Raw genomic sequence first — 16,523 nt, 5'->3', positions numbered from 1 at the left:
TTCCTTGTCCATCTGTTCAGTGAGAAGAACTTAATAGTGTTTTCCAAATGTAGGAGGCAGTAAATCTTACCAGTTTGGGGTGAAATGGGTCTAAAATATAGGCTACAAATGCGTGTTTTGTAATTCTTTCTTTTTTCTTCGACTTCTTTTTTTGATATGTTGTCAATCGTTGAAAACTGTAAGTTTCAACAGTGCCTATATGTTAGACAATTCGTCAACAATGCGACTGAGAGTTAATTAAGGACAAACTGTCAAAGCATTAGATTTCTATTTTAAAGTATAATTCACAGTTGCTATTTAACAATAACAACATTATTATTATTATTATTATTATTATTATTATTATTATTATTATTACAAATTTTGTAACAAGTTTGCATAAAACTGCGAAGAAAGGCGACATTCATCTCTGTATGACACAGGTGTAAAAAAACTACAGTGAAAAGATGGAAATAGGCTTTGTGATTAGTGCGCCTGCGTGTGAGCTAAAGAAACTATTGGGAGGATGGCGGACAGCAGCAGCGAAGAGATAGCGGTGATTGGAAACACTGATTTAACCGCTGCCGAGTTGGAGAACAACAGAAACAACACGGTAACTTTCAATTACACTACAGTTCAACTTCATAACTACAAAAGCTGCCAGGTAATACAGTTGTGCAGCGGGAAATGCATAGACATAGCTAAGTTAGCGAACTGGGCCTGGTTTGTCCACGGTGTTGCGTGAAATGTCTGACCGCAGCTTGTAATATTCGTGGGATTGGCTGAAATTATAAGAGCACACGTCACGTGTCACGACACCTTTGATTCCTGACACTGAGCTACTTTCACGTTTGCCGAAATAAAAATGTCAGTTTCTTTACAAGTTTGCTGTTACGTTTTTAGTTTAGTTAATATGGATATTTGCCTTGGATAAATCTACAGATGTGGCACTATACATGGCATTATTTAACCGCTTACCGGTGTTAAGTGTGAAAATGTTTGCTTTTAGCTAGCTAGTCAAGTAGCTGTAAAGCTAAGGAAGTTAAACCAAGCGCTACGTGTTTAGTGCGATCTCTGTAGCACGATAATTAGCATTACTGAATATGGTGAGCCACTTCATTGTTTATTTCCACACCAGTTTACTAGAGTTCACATTAGCTACCTGGACAAATGAAATATGAAAATTCACCAGCTTCATCGTGGAAACCGTGCAACGTTAACAACGTTACCCCAAAACTTAATTCGTTACCCACACACATCAGATCATGATCTGGAACCTTATCCCCCTGTCCTGATATATTATTATTTGAAAGGCTTAGTTTTTAACATACGTTTTATGTAACATACTGTGAACTTCGCTCCTTATGTGCTTTGTGTGCTATTTGGCTGCACAGAGATAGCCTGCATTGGAAATGCAACTAAAGCAACCTTAAAAAATTAAAAAAATATTATTCTTTGTTTGTTAAATTAATCTATGTCCAAGACGCAGTCTGCTTAATATAAAAAAATAACCTATATTTACTCATTTTATCGCGCATTTTGTTGCACTTCCCGATTACGTTTCTTGGGCGTGTTGCTGTGCCGTAATATGAGATAACTAGTTCAACTTAACTGACATTTCACTGACGGCAGCACCTTTACGCGTCATATTTTGTTTATTCCATAGATGGCAGAAGCAGGGACAGCCCTCTTGAAACGGATGGAGATCAGCGTTGCCGAGGCGGAGAAGAGGACGGGGAAAAACGCTGTCAACATGCAGGAGACTTACACCGTTTACCTAATAGAAACGCGGTACAAATGCTTATGATCATCTTTAAATGTAAACTGACAGAACTGTTCCCTAGTGAAGGCTGTGGGAGGCCAAATGGACCCCAAAGATAAGCGGAGATTCAAAGTTAAGTTTTTTTTTTTTTTTTTTTTGCTGTTGACAACATAGTCATAGTTCTGATTGGTTCAGAAGACTCAGTTATTGACAACACTTAAGTTGTATCTCCACCTACTCACTTGAATTTACATGAATTTTATTTTAGTTCTGTTTTTACAGACGTGAGTTCTTGGAATCTCATATCTGAAGGATTCAAGTAAAGGTGTTACGAAAAACATCTGTCTTCGCTTGAGCCCCATAACAATTTTGTGCAGTAACGCAGACAGGTGTTGGAACTACATTACGACAAATACTACAATTACTACTACTACTACTAATAATAATAATAATAATAATAATAATAACAACAGTAATTTAAGACTTTAATACATTGTTTATTGGAGTACTCCAGAAAGTAATTGGAAGTTAGGGACATTTTTCATGGAGCATATTGCATCAAAAAATATTTTGATTAAAAAAAATATTTGATTGAGCAGAGAAGCCAAATGATGCCCCATATTCAGGTAACATCTTAGTCAAACTTAAGTTATTGATCTAATTAAGAGCTAATATACAATGTAGGCTTCTTGGACCAGGTTTTGGAAAACAGATTTAAGAAATCACGAGACCCTAGTATTAACCAGCTGTCATTTTCCCCCAAAGCTCTTTGTAAGTGTTTACAGTACATCCACTTTGTTTCTTTTGAAATGGTACCCTTTGCACTTATTGTACTGAGCGATCCATAAAAGCAGACCAACTGAAGCAATAAAGCATTTGCCAAGATTTCTGTTTGATAGAAATCCTAAGTAACTTTGCTACAGATTTGTGTAGAAAAAGGAACCTAGTTGGGGCGCATAGCCCTATGGGCTAATGCTGGGCTGTTATTGTCATTAATCGTTTGCATGTCTCTTCAGTGGGTTGAAGGCACAGTGTGGATCATCAGTGAGTGATTTAATGTGGGGCAATGTCCAGCTGCTTACAGACTTGAAAAGGAAAGGAAATTGAGGAGGCCCTCGCAAATTGCAGTCAGGCGTGAATGTCGGCCCTGCTGGCGACCAGGAGCGCGGGGTCTCCTCTGAAGCTTAAGGTCCCTGATTGGAACGATGTGATCCGTGCGAGGGCACGAATGGATGGTTCACTTTCTGCGTCTTTAAAAATATTATTCTCTGTTGTTACTGTGTGTTTTTGATTGGCCCAGATGGTTTTTGTGTGTGATGTAGGATGTTTTAGGCATTCAGAGAAGTCTCTGACTGCCTGCTGTCTTTGCTGTGACTGCAGTTCTTGTGGGAAGATCTGGAGTTCTTGGTGTAATGCAAGAAAACACTCTTCAGGTGACTCTAAAGGTGACTTGTGCAGCAGTGTTGTGCTTCCAGGGGCTCTGCGTTTGAACAGATTTCTTTTATTGCATTCATGCAGTAATAAACGTAAATATATAATTCATATTGACTTTGAGTGCTGCAGTCTCAGGTTGCATGCACTATAGTATAGAAATGATTCCAACCAAAATAATATTAAACAATAATTTAATAAATAAAAGGGTTATATACATACGTGCCGCTGTACAATGCTGCTGTACAAGCTGTTTCTAGTTACCTTAAGTGTCTTTCCTTACTTTGGACCGCCAATCCCTGAACGCCAGACAGAGCCACTATAAAGCCAGCAGGTCGCCAGAAATCTGTTATCTAAAATATCCTTCATTACACAAAAAACTGTCTGAGCCAATTGGAAAAAATGCACTAAACCTGAAATTGTTTTAGCCAGAAAGCGAACTGTCCCTTTAAATCCTTGCACAGATCACATCTTTCCAGATATCTCTTTGAATCTTCACAACATGCATTAAAAAAAATAAAAAATCAGGTTTTAAAACAAAAAAATTGATTGGACTCTAAACGTCATTATATCCTCATGTTTAATCATATAATATTTTCTTTCATAAGTAAATACAGCAGAAAATGTATATAAACCTTGCCATAGGATTGGGACTTCTTTCTAGTGTCTGTTTGGATGTAGATTCTTTTAGATTGTAATAGTTGTAAATGTAGGCAGCAGTAATCATAAAGAAACAATTAGTTCCCGTCGATGAAAGGTTGTGTTACCTTTCCGTTCTGAAATATTTCTAAATCTCTGAACAGTTAATTCCACTAGAGTAAATTGTCACTATTAGTTTACTGCCCAATTCTATCCCCGTGATTCATTTGGAAATTGTTGCTGAAAGAATTAGTGCTCATCGTGTACACTAGGTACACTTCAGTGGTGGGAAAATGGTGTGCATGTTGGGCTGAGTGGCCAGTTCTCGTCATTTTGTTGTGTCGCTGTGTTGTAACAGACTGATAAATAGAGAATAATTGATAACTAGTCCACCCACGGTGCAGCTATAGTCACGAAATGGTGGTGTTCCGGCACGGAGAGCAGCCCAGCTGTACCACGTGCCTTTGAAATGCTGAGCACATCTTTTCTTTAACTCATTGTGTCATATTTCATCTCCTCTTTCAGCGGTTTCCCGACAAAGCGGCTTTCCTTTGTAGGCGGTGGCTGTGAGACAGAGTGCAGAGCGCCGCGTCTGATTTACTCTCGGCTCTCTCAGGAACATTTTTCAACGTTCCTGGCCTTCGTTTTGAAGGGGGCCTTTGTGCGCTCGAATGTTATCAGCGTTTAAAGTAGCTGACATTCCTCTCTCCCCATCATCGCGCATCGGGTGCTCGCACCGCCTGTACAAAGACCATGACTAAGTGTTGTAGATCAAACATAATCTGGCAACTTATTCAGTTATTGTATTTGTTGAACATTTGATCATGCTATGATCATGTTCTAATTGAAACATTTTCCCCTCTGGTTTCCAAAATCGAATGGACCGCTAGACTTTCTATATTTGTCACTGTATTTGGCCCCGTTGTTTAGGCCTACTTATATTTTCTGTGTCCTTTCATAACGGGACTCAAATGACTGCCATGTAAAACATTTTCTGCCAAGCCGAATGGATTGCGGTCATTTTCTATTTGAAGCCGCGTCAGGCTGTGATGATATCTGCATCCAAATTGAACGGTCAGTTATAATTGTGTTCTACCCTCCTGGCCCCACAGCGTAAATAAGGCTGTTTTTTATCTTCACGCAGGGGCCACGCAGCGCCAGTCGCACAGAGCCGTATTGTTGGGGCGCGCCTCTTTAAAAGGAAACACATGTTTTTCAGAACGCGGTATAGATATTACACTCACGCATGCAAACCCGTGGCGTGTTTACCGGGGGAAAGGGCACAGCGTGGCTGGCGTCGCTCGTGGTGAAGTCAGCGAGACGTAGTCGAGAACAGCCTGCAGCGGATCTCCCCCCTTGTTTAAAGGGATTATTAGCACGGACCCCATTACCACCTCTCATTTCCTCCTGGGAAACCTTCCTGTTCCCTTTCTCCACCAGAAGTGAGCAGCCGTATCACAGCGGTTTCGCTAGTGTTCTGAGCGAAGCTGAGAAACAAAAGGGCAGATGAGACAAAAATGGAAATTTCCCTGCCATACGTTTGTCCCACGCATGCTCTTAATGGCCCTACCTCGCTAATTGGAGGCATTCCAGATCTCTGCTTCATTTCAGGCTTTTTAGGGAACAGCTTAACTTTATCACTTGTTTAATGAAGCCATTTTAGAAGTTGACGTTAAGCTAAACCTGCATAATTTGTGGCTTCATCTGGACTGTTCTGTGTTTATTTTTGACTGGATCTGTCCGAAAAACCGTCATAACTGTTGCAGTTTCTTTGGGGGGAGGTAATCATTTTAACTTTTTTTAAAAGGTTTTTTGTTTAAATTTAGGGTCTTGGACCAGAATAACAGGCAGTTACCATCAAAATTCATATGACCCTAATTCATGAAGAACACTTAATTCATTGGCATTCATTGTTTGCTAAATAATGACCTTTCTTCTGTTTTGCAGAATGGCTAAGAAAAAATAGACCTTCTGTGATTGTTCAAATTGAATATTAATGTGACTTCTTGGATTTCAGGAATGAATAATCCAAACATTTTCCTTTTCAAAATGGTGATGCAAGAGTCAAGATTGTGCTTTATGTCTTTTCAACCATCACAATGTGCCCCACTAGGGAAGTGCCCCTGGGAGTCAGCTGCTGATGTGCAACCTGTTTGTTACCTCTCTTACCTGACAGCGCGGTTGACACGGCGACAGACGGCCAGAACCCCACCCCTGATACTCTATGGAGGCGGTACAGCGAGTTTGAGCTCCTTAGAAACTATCTGCTGGTCACCTATCCATTCATTGTTGTGCCCCCTTTACCGGAGAAGAGGGTAGGTCCTGGCATAGCCCTACTGCCCTCCCCTCTTTGCTTGAAAATTTTCACTGTTTCAGAGACAGGCCTTTTGTTTAGTTTTTAAAAAATCTCTTCTTTTCCTCGTCTTTTAGGCTGAATTTGTCTGGCACAAGCTGTCTGCGGACAACATGGACCCGGACTTCGTGGAGAGGCGGAGGGCGGGGCTGGAGAACTTCCTGCTCCGCGTGGCCTCCCACCCAGTCCTCTCCAATGACAAGATCTTCTATAGCTTCCTGACCGAGGTATGGGCCATGACTTTGCTTTGAACTCCTATAACAAAAGCTGGTCCTGTCACAAGTTACAGTGGTTGGGGGCGGGGCTATGGGGCTCGTTTCAGCTTCGATAGGAATAGCTCAGGGAAAAAACCCTCTGTACTGCTGGAAAATGGATTTTTGCGTTGAGCGTTTTGGGTCCTTAATGCACCGCAGTGGTTTGTAGCCTGCTTGGGATGCATTGTCTGCAGCTAATTTAGTTAGGAAAATGGCGAGCATTGTTGAGCCGAATGGCCTGTTCTCGTAATTATATTATGTTATGTTATGTTAAGACCACGCCTTCTTTCTTTCTTTACAGGAGAATGGGTGGAAGGAGGTGGTGTTTGAGACAGGATTCCAGGCCAAGGTATTTCACCTCTCCCCACCTTAACACTAGAAAGGCTGTGTTTTCTTTTTTTTTTCTTTTTTTACCTCCAGTTACTGCAAAGCGTGATGCCACTCAATGCTTGTCCAGCATCACAGCATGGCGTGGTCTCTGGCATTTCTGGTGTTAAAGAGTGCCTCAGGCTCTTCTCAGCCGTGCTGTCACTGAACACGTGTCTAATTGGAGTTGAACATTAACGTTCAGTTAAATTCACAGATGGCAATGAGCATTTGAAATAATATCCAAGGGACTGTTTTTTGTGGTCATAGTATACATACACCAAGCCATATTAAGTGTTTGGAATGAATTAGAGACTTCTAGCCAAATACTTTATCCAAGGTTTTTATTTTTTTTTAATTTTTTTTTTTTTTAATTTCAAATGACTGCTGGTGTCCTGTAATATAACTATTGTGCTATTATTGTGAATTTCTGACAAAATGGAAAACCTGATATGCTTGTTGAAACCCACAAAAAGAAGTTTGCATTGGCAATAAACTTTAATTTGTACTTTTTTCTTGCTAATAGCTGATGCCACAATGTGCATATATGAAATGGAAGGTTTTTTGCCGCACCCCAAGGTGTCTTTACCAGGTCTTACTCCATTTAAAATGGGTACGGTGTTACAAAAGGAGTACACATTGTGGTTGCTCACATTATCCCAGACGAGTCCCCAATTACAAACTTTGGTTTCTTTTATAGGCTGATTCAAGGTTGAAGGCCCTGAATGCAACATTCAGAGTGAAGAATCCTGACAAGTAGGTTTTGACTTTCCTTCTAATTGCAATGGGAAAGCCCCCCATTCCATGATGTAATGTACCTAATGCTTATTCTGCAGTCACTGTTCTGAATTATTTATTACTTTGCTGTCTTTGCTTCACAATATTAGCCCACCTTTATATCTTTATAGTATAATTCTGGCACCATTTGATATTTTAATATATTTTATCCACTCATAATGAAGTAGGCAAAGATCAGATCACAATCTTTTTCTTCATACAGATCATAGTTTTCAAATGTCTTGTTTATTGTGTGACAGGGTGTGGGGTCCATGTTTTATTTAAATTGGAGCAAATTGACCAAACTGGAAGTGTCATTCCAAGTATTCCACATTAATTTGTAGTGTGCGTGCCTGTGCTTTCGATTTGCTTGATGTTTGTTGTAGTTTTGTTGTAATTCACTACACATTGCAGCATATGCCTAATGGCAGAACATGGGAAAATTCAAATCCGTAGCAATGACAGTGGGCGTGTCTCGCTCTTCTTTTGTTTTGCGTTTTGTTTGGCAGGCGGTTTACCGAGCTGAAGCTCTACAGTGACGAACTCCAGTCTGTGACCTCTCAGCTGCTCAGAGTGCGGGCTGTAAGTACAGCCCAATGCCAGTGTGCCTCACAGAGCAACAAACCTCCACAAGCTCACAGTGCAGTGCTTAACGGTTCCTCTAAAACCTAGAATAGTAATTGCTACTCTCACTTGGCCAAATTTGATATAAGGCTTACTGGCCTGGAAATTTGACAGGGCACCCATGGACCATGACCTGGAGCTGCTTTATTGTAAATAACCACCGGGGGGGAGTCTTGAGTTGGGTTTTTCTTACACATTTTTCTACTTGCCTTGACAGTACAGTAAATTAGGCCCTTGCATTAAATGGAGCCTGCTAGCTGTTTTTTGTGGATGACATATTTTAATATATTATAGTGGTTTTTGGAAAAAGTTCTCTTTTTTTCCATGGAAAAAGAGGCCAGTGAAAGTGACTAAACAAACTTGTGCTTCTTCCAGCGGGTAGCGGATCGCCTGTATGGGGTCTACAAAGTCCATGGGAATTACGGGAGGGTCTTCAGGTAGGAAGCACTAGATGCATTATTTATTAGCCTCCTAAGCAGATGTTCTTTCCGCAGCTGGTACAGGTGGCTTTACAAACTCAAGTTCACAAAACAATGAATGCAGCATGAGCACGATTGGGCGTTCCAGATTGCAGAGAAGAGTCTGCAGCTTTCTGTGTGTTTCCAAAACGGGCCCATTTCATGGTACCCGGCCGGTATATAACTAGTATGACACCGCTGCTGTGTGCTGTGACAGATATGCCGTAGTTATGAAACTAGCTCCTTTTGTTCCGTCTCTTCTGGGATCTGCCGGTGTGCTGCAGCGAGTGGAGCGCAATAGAGAGAGACATGGGAGACGGGCTGCAGAGTGCTGGACACCACATGGATGCGTGAGTGACTCAGATACACTCGAACCCACACGCTCACACACTAGCGCACACGCTTCCATATGAAACACGCACACGCTCACACACACGCACACGCTCACACACTAGCGCACACGCTTCCATATGAAACACACGCACACGCTCACACACACTTCCATATACACACACGCACACGCTCACACACACTTCCATATACACACACGCACACGCTCACACACACTTCCATATATACACACGCACACGCTCACACACACTTACACACACATTAAGATTGACATATATAAACACAAACCCCATACAGAGTGCTTATAACATTGCTGAACTGTAGTTATATACATTTTTATGTTCTCGGATAACAGTTTTTACTGGCCAGAAAACGAGATTGACATGTAGAGTGGGCTGTCTTGTACTGACTGTTTTTTTTACCCTCCTGCCTTAGAGCTTCTCTTATTCCCCTATTAGTCCTCATTGAAGGGGTTGACATATTATCCAGTTGTAAGACTTCCCTGCACCCCCTGTCCTCCAGTGATAGCTGCTCTGTAAGGCTGTGGAACACTTTTGGTGTGTTGAGTTGGACGGGGTTTGGTTTCGAGCCTGGGGTCTTGTGTAACATGTAGCTGAACACTGGAGCCTTGGGGAGGGTCGGAGCGCATTGGAAAAGGCTGGAGAGCTGCCAGCATGCCATATCCCCAGCTCCACCTCCCTTCCCCCCCAGGCCCACTGCTTCCACCATCACACAGAAGTGTGTTGCTTCAGCGTTGCAGAAATGCTGCGGTAATGTTACGATTCGCGTTGCTGAACCGCTAACATAATGTGTCCCCCCTCAGTGACGGTTTCCAGACCAACATGCAAATTACATGAGCCCGAGAATGTTTCTTAAGTCAAGCGTCTCCCTTTGCGTGTCAACCGTTAACATCACCCTCGACCGGATGGAGAGCTTCCAGGAGGCACCTGAGTCTGCTCTCTGTACCGCTTCGTTGGCCGTGCCACAATTTCTTAAACCTGCCTTGTGAGGACCTTTGCTCTGGAGTCTGGGTGGAAGGCCAGGTGGAGGTGCACAGGATGTTCTCACATTCTCCCGCTCGTCTCTCTGACTGCAGCTACGCCGCCTCGGTGGACGATATCCTGGAGGAGGAGGAGCACTATGCCGACCAGCTGAAGGAGTACCTGTACTACGCTGAAGCTCTGAGGTGAGCTTGGCGCCTGGGCACCATGGCAACGGGACACTCTCAGAGCAGCCGTGACGGATTGGCTGTAATTTCTTCCTGTACCCACAGTCTATTCATACTGACCCCTGTACTCCTTCAGTGGAGATTATGCTGTGCCATTCATCACACTGCATGCCAAAGTTTCATCTCATGCTTATAGTGCTGCAGTGGGGGGTGTGGTCTGTCTTGCAGGGCAGTGTGATGGCTATAGTGATGCAGTGGGGGTGTGGTCTGTTCTTGCAGGGCAGTGTGATCATTATAGTGATGCAGTGGGGGGTGTGGTCTGTCCTTGCAGGGCAGTGTGATGGCTATAGTGATGCAGTGGGGGGTGTGGTCTGTTCTTGCAGGGCAGTGTGATCATTATTGTGATGCAGTGGGGGGTGTGGTCTGTTCTTGCAGGGCAGTGTGATGCTATAGTGATGCAGTGGGGGGTGTGGTCTGTCCTTGCAGGGCAGTGTGATGGCTATAGTGATGCAGTGGGGGGTGTGGTCTGTTCTTGCAGGGCAGTGTGATCATTATTGTGATGCAGTGGGGGGGTGTGGTCTGTCTTGCAGGGCAGTGTGATCATTATAGTGATGCAGTGGGGGGTGTGGTTTGTCCTTGCAGGGCAGTGTGATGGCTATAGTGATGCAGTGGGGGGTGTGGTCTGTTCTTGCAGGACGGTGTGCAAGAAACATGAGCTCCTGCAGTACGAGCTGGAGGTGGATGCTCTGGACCTGACTTCCAAGAAGCAGCAAAGGGAGGAGCTGGCCACAGGGGTACGTCTGTTTCTCCTGGAGCTTCGCCCACATGGGGGAGGGGTCTCCCTGGAGTACCACGTACTGTAGGAGCAGCATTGGAGATCTGCATGGGAAAGGGAATTCCAGAGCTCTGCATACTGGTGGACGGGTCTGCTGGTCTCCTACACCCAATGAGGAGAGACATGATTGGATCTTAACAGATTTGGGAAGCGGCCACAGGGGAACATCACAGATAGAGTAGTGTTGCCATTGGAGGGAGCGCTCACTGCAGGAGGGGCTTTTCTGGAACTTTTCAAACAGGGGGAGGGCAAAAACAGAAATTGACTCATTAGCGAGGGATCACACTCATAGAAGATGTCATGGCGGTTGGCCACTAGTTTCTGTCTGGTTCAGTCTTGAGTTTGAATAGGAAGAGTGGCCTCACAGTGCTCTTCAGTAACACTGAAACCCACTCTCTCCCCATTCTCAGACGGTCCGCACCTTCTCCCTGAAAGGCATGACCAGCAAGCTGTTCGGCCAGGAGACGCCGGAGCAGAGGGAGGCCAAGCTCAAAGTGCTGGAGGAGCAGATCACCGAGGCCGAGAATCTGGTCATACAGAAAAACGCAGAGTGCGAGTAGGATATCCGTCTTCACCCTCCGAGTGAGAGTGTAAACCTTAGGGGGGTCGTGTTTCTCATACATGCATTTACAGAGTAACTATTTACAGAAAAATGCTGAATGAAAGGAGGAGCAAGCGAAAGTATCAGCTGTACCAGCCTGTGGAGGGTCAGCTTTAGCCTTCATCCTCCACATAGCGTCTCTCTCTCTCCATTTCTCCATCTCTCCCTCGCCTTCCATCTCTCCCTCTCCGCCTCTCCATCTCTCCCTCTCTCTCCCTCCCTCCATCTCTCTCTCCCTTCCTCCCTCTCTCTCTCTCCCTCCCCCTCCATCTCTTCCCCCCCCCCTCTCTGCATGGCAGGGGCTGCTCACTCCTCAGCTGTGGCTGACAGCTTGCACTCCCTGCTTTCCACTCATTGGCAGTTCCAGTTGTCACTAAATGGCTCACTAAATACAGCACTGAAAAATAGCAGTAAAATTTAGATTCGGAGGTGGGGGGGGGGGGGAACAGCAGTACAGGATGAGTAAACGGAGACCATAGAATCACAGTTTCTGTTTTAGAACTGTTACACTGCCATTATCGTAAACGGTCAAACGGGTCTGCTACCCTGCTTCTGCAGTGCCACAGTGCCCCTGCTGGCTTCTGTTTCACCTTAAAATCAGTAGCCAGTTCCAACCCAAGAAACCAGGTGAAGTGAACTGTAATAAAGTGCTTTTACTAATCAATTAACTATGAGAAACAGCAGACCCTGTGGGTCTCCAGGACCTGGATTAGTGACACATTTCATCCTTCTTACCCATGATGCACTGCCATCTCTACATTTATTGAGCAAGGCACCTGTTTTTTTTTATTTTTTTAAAGGGGTTTGCAGATGTTATTAAAACGAAAACATTCGGAGGCCATATGGTAGTTTATGTGGGGTTAAGTGTTCTTTGTGTATTGGTCTGGTTGTATTTGCCTTTTCAAAGGAATGGCTTAGATTTCCACATGTTTCTGTGCCCAGGGAGTTTGTGCAGAAGGCCTGGGTGGACATGGAGCGCTTTAAAGAGCAGAAGGACAGGGATTTAAAAGAGGCCCTCATCAGCTACGCTGTCATGCAGATCAGCGTGTGCAAGAAGGTGAGTGCTGTGGACACTGAGATGCAGTGTGGGTGCGTGAGTGTGTGTGTGTGCGCGTGAGTGCGTGTGTGTGCGTATGACGCGTGTGTGTGCGTCAGTGAGAGATGGAGAGAACGAACGATGTCTGTGTGTACATGAATCAACAAAATGTGGGTGTCTATCATTCTCACCCTAATGTGTATTGATTGTTCTCTCTGAAAGGGAATTCAAGTTTGGACCAATGCTAAGGAATGTTTTAGCAAGATGTGAATTCCTGGTCCCACGCCCGGCCCAGAAGACACGGAAGAGCGCTTGGTCAAGGCCTGCGGAGGGGACAGAATCGCCATTGCCATGGGAACATGCTCCTCGGAGACCAGATGAGGATGGTTACTGAAATTCCCATGTGAGCGCTTGTGGTCTGAAAAGGGATGGCAGTTTAAGAAGAAAACACAAGATATGGATAAACAAATGAAACTTTACAAACTACTTTGCAATTTCCCTGTTCTCTTATTAGTATTAAGTTTATCTGTGTTTCTGATTCTTTTGTACTTTTGTGCAGGTTTGTGCAACTTTTTGCCTTTTTTTGAAATGAACTATTCCAGTGCTTTTTCAAAACTTTCCAAAGCTTTTTTCCGTACTTAAGTTTACGATATTTTGTGAGTTTTTTTTTTTTTCCCTGGGTGGTTCTCTTTTAGTTTTTTTAGCTCTTCAGAAGACAGACCACCTCTTCTGTTCCTTTGTGCTTAGTGCCTGGACTAAGTTTGGGTTTTATGAAGTCTGGTAGAAGCACTCGCTGCAGAAGCCCTGCCAGCGCTGAGGTGCTCATTAAGGGAGCTCATTTCATTGCACCTGAGTATCCCCATCGTACTTGACTGGTGGTCGTTTCGGTATTGCACACTTAACTTTGCCTAATGTCGCACTGCCAGCAAGACCGTGATTGCCTGGTACTGCCCCTAGTGGCACACCAAAGACTAATGCAGAGTTTAAACTCCTGTACTAAAATTTTGCGTTTACTCCAGAACATAACATTCATTTCAGAACTTGGTAACGTGGTGTATTTTTGTTGGTAAACCCAGAATGGAAGTGTAAAGTTGAATCCCCTCTGTTCAGCTTGTTCCGAGTGGTTGTAATATAATTCATTGTTGGATATGCCCGTTCATAATGCTCTCCTACCTTTAAGAGTACAAGCAAACGATTCCCACACATGCGTCTGCAGTGTGTAGATGTGTTGCCAATGACCTGAACACATAACATGCATGTCCAGCACTTTTAATATCCCCAAATGTATTCTTTTTTTAAGGTCAGTATTGGGGGTAATTACAAAGGAAAACACTGACTCACAAATACATTATTAGCCAAGATGACTCTAATGCCTCGGTGTGCATCCATTACATTTAACTTGCCTCTCACCTTCATCTCTTAATCAAGAATTTATATATGCTGCTGCCAAATTGTGTATTTTCTTACCAATTTTGTTACTTAAAGAAAGTTGCTGGTAAAGCTACAAATTCTTACTTTCTAATAGCATTGAACGTGCCTTTTATTGTTTATAAATAGTGGATCAATATTTTGAACGTGTCTGGCATTAGGTCTGATTTGTTACTTTGAATCAGATAAATCAGATAAACTTATCTTATTAATAGTTTTTCCCATGTATATTTTGTTCTCTAAATGAAACGTGTGCGTCAGTTGTTCTTACACTTGGAAAGAGCTAAATGTGAGCCTTGGCCTGCCTGTAAATCCTTTATTATGAAAAAACCATGATCTGTATTTCAGTCTTTTTTTGGCCATAACAACTATCACGAACGGCAGAGTTGATTTCTGCTTTGTGGGTGGGGTCCATATGTCGATTTAATATTGGCTGAGGGGACAGGATGTCAGGGTGAAAGAAATGTCAGACCATGTGATAATGGCCTTTAGTTAACCTTGCAGGGAGTGAAACTGTTTTTACCCTTCTTCAGTCTGAAACAAAACGGAGTGGAAGCTGTAACATCAGGATATGCTTGAAAGATTATAGGTCTGACTGGGAGGGGTGAAGTCATCCTTTGTACTTGCAATTGTAAACAGTGTATTCCAAAATGGTTTTTTTTAAAACACTAATAAATTAAAAGCTGTATTTGTAATGTAGCATGTTTTTCAGTGTGTGATTTAGAACATGAGTGGGAGGTTTACATTTGTTGATTATGCACTGTGTATCTTAGTAAATGTTTTGCTGACTGAATATTTGCAGTAGAAAGTTTGCAATAAAGATGCCAAGACAAGCCAGGATCCACTAGACCAATCCAGGGGTGGAAAAATGTTCAGAACAGCACTGAATGCTAACATACTTTGAACAGGGGACATCTCCTAAAACACTACATTATATGCTCAAGTACCCACATTCTACTGGTGAATTATTTGCTTTCACTCAAGGGCAATATATATTATATAAACTGTAAATTCAAGGTGATTAAATCTGGTCTTGAACTATCTTCAAACCAGGTTTTGCTCCTTTGTGTCTTTGCAATGTACATGCAAAAGGAAAATAAAATATTATAATACCATGTACTATTATTATACCATGAAGATCTATTTCCAACATTAATGATAATACAACATTGACTATTTTTATATGTCTTGCTTTGTTCTCTAGTTGGCTGCCGACTGTTCATGAAGCAGCTATAGATTTAGATAATACAAAATGTGGAGATTAAGTTCTGACAAAAGACTATCACAAAAGACATACATCAATGTCTTTTTGGTTCAATAAACTGAATTCATGAGAGCTATAGGCTAAAATAATTTTCTGGTCTATGGTCATTGCAACCCTTTTTGGGAAGTTGAAACTACACTACTTACACTTCATAATAAATGCTGCCATCTTGCGGCTAGTGCTTTGAACAGCAGCTGGGTTTTCCAAGAATACGTAGCCAAATCTTCAGTAGTTAGCTGTGCTCTAAGGCTGGTTCGCAAATCTTTATTCAGTTTTGAGTGGTTTTTACAGGAAAAAGATAAGAATACTGTAGAGAGGGAGGCCATGCAGGCGAGCGATTGCACCATCTCTGACTTACGACCGGGCCTGTGAATGAACTGAGGCGAGACCAGGGTCCTGGTGGCCTCCTCTCAGGAGGTCAGAATGAATAGGAGCAAAGCACGGAAACCTTTTTCCACCACGCAGCACGCAAATAGACAGGAAGTAGGCCTATCGCATTATCTTGCCAGTAACCTATAAAAACGATATATATAGAGTGTTAATGCATGGATGAGTTGTATGAAGAAAGCATCCAGGGAGGATGGGGAGACTGAAGACCATTATGAGGCCCAGGTTTTATAGTCAGATGTGGTGTTCTTATTCTGGTTATTCACAGTCATTCAATGTTCTGAGATGGGGGGGGGGCAAATGTGGTTCCTGGAGGGCTGTGGGATTCCTGTTTTTCATTTCCCGATAGTGATCCAGTATGCTTAATTAAACGTATGTCTTTAGGTCTGTGCATTTTTTGAAATTTTATAAAGAAGTCTTGATTGGATGATTTAATAATGTTTGATGCATACGTGTGTGTGTGCCCACTAGTGTGTGTGCGTGCCCGTGTGCGCACGCGCTGAGTGCCACAGAGAGCAGCAAGGTGTGACATTTTTTGTCACTGGTATGACTTGGCTGGGAATTGAATGCCAAAACTACCAGCAGTTGGAGGGTACATGCTAATCCATGAGGCTAAAATTAGGCTGACCTTACATTCCGCCTGTAGCATATCACTGCATGTTCCCTGAAACTATGATGGCGGTGTATCAAAGCTCACTCATCTACACTCATCACACTCGTCTACCTTACGCTCACATTACCCATACAGGTATTGCTGTCTGCTCTAATGAGCCAAGCACGGTACAGTGAATTAAAAAAAAAACTTTACTT

The 16,523-nt window shown here is 43.0% G+C and overlaps 1 protein-coding gene across 2 annotated transcripts; it reads left to right on the top strand.

Annotated features, from left to right (window-relative positions):
- Positions 1-449: 449 nt before the first annotated feature.
- Positions 450-15,179, top strand: snx4 (sorting nexin 4). 2 transcript variants are annotated; one of them, XM_035394504.1, is made up of 14 exons: positions 450-592; positions 1,646-1,770; positions 5,988-6,126; positions 6,242-6,391; positions 6,720-6,767; positions 7,485-7,540; positions 8,071-8,143; positions 8,561-8,622; positions 8,928-8,993; positions 10,091-10,180; positions 10,857-10,956; positions 11,408-11,553; positions 12,541-12,655; positions 12,857-15,179. In XM_035394504.1, the coding sequence occupies exons 1-14, from the start codon at positions 506-508 to the stop codon at positions 12,902-12,904; spliced, it is 1,305 nt and encodes a 434-aa protein (XP_035250395.1). In that variant the 5' UTR covers positions 450-505; the 3' UTR covers positions 12,905-15,179. The 2 variants fall into 2 exon arrangements, with proteins under 2 accessions (XP_035250395.1, XP_035250397.1); XM_035394506.1 differs by lacking the exon at positions 12,857-15,179 and having other exon boundaries at positions 11,408-11,579.
- The last annotated feature ends 1,344 nt before the right edge of the window (positions 15,180-16,523 follow it).

Source organism: Anguilla anguilla, chromosome 15 (genome assembly GCF_013347855.1).
Source record: "Anguilla anguilla isolate fAngAng1 chromosome 15, fAngAng1.pri, whole genome shotgun sequence".
Lineage (NCBI taxonomy): Eukaryota > Metazoa > Chordata > Actinopteri > Anguilliformes > Anguillidae > Anguilla > Anguilla anguilla.
The sequence above is the reverse complement of the archived record's forward strand: the minus strand, read 5'-3'. Positions and strand labels throughout refer to the sequence as shown.

Excerpts from the sequence above, each read along its gene's own strand:
- snx4 (XM_035394504.1), top strand. The coding sequence starts at position 506 with ATGGCGGACAGCAGCAGCGAAGAGATAGCGGTGATTGGAAACACTGAT. Across the intron at positions 1,771-5,987 it reads GTTTACCTAATAGAAACGCG|CGCGGTTGACACGGCGACAG; the intron begins GTACAAATGCTT and ends CTTACCTGACAG. Across the intron at positions 8,623-8,927 it reads AATTACGGGAGGGTCTTCAG|CGAGTGGAGCGCAATAGAGA; the intron begins GTAGGAAGCACT and ends GGTGTGCTGCAG.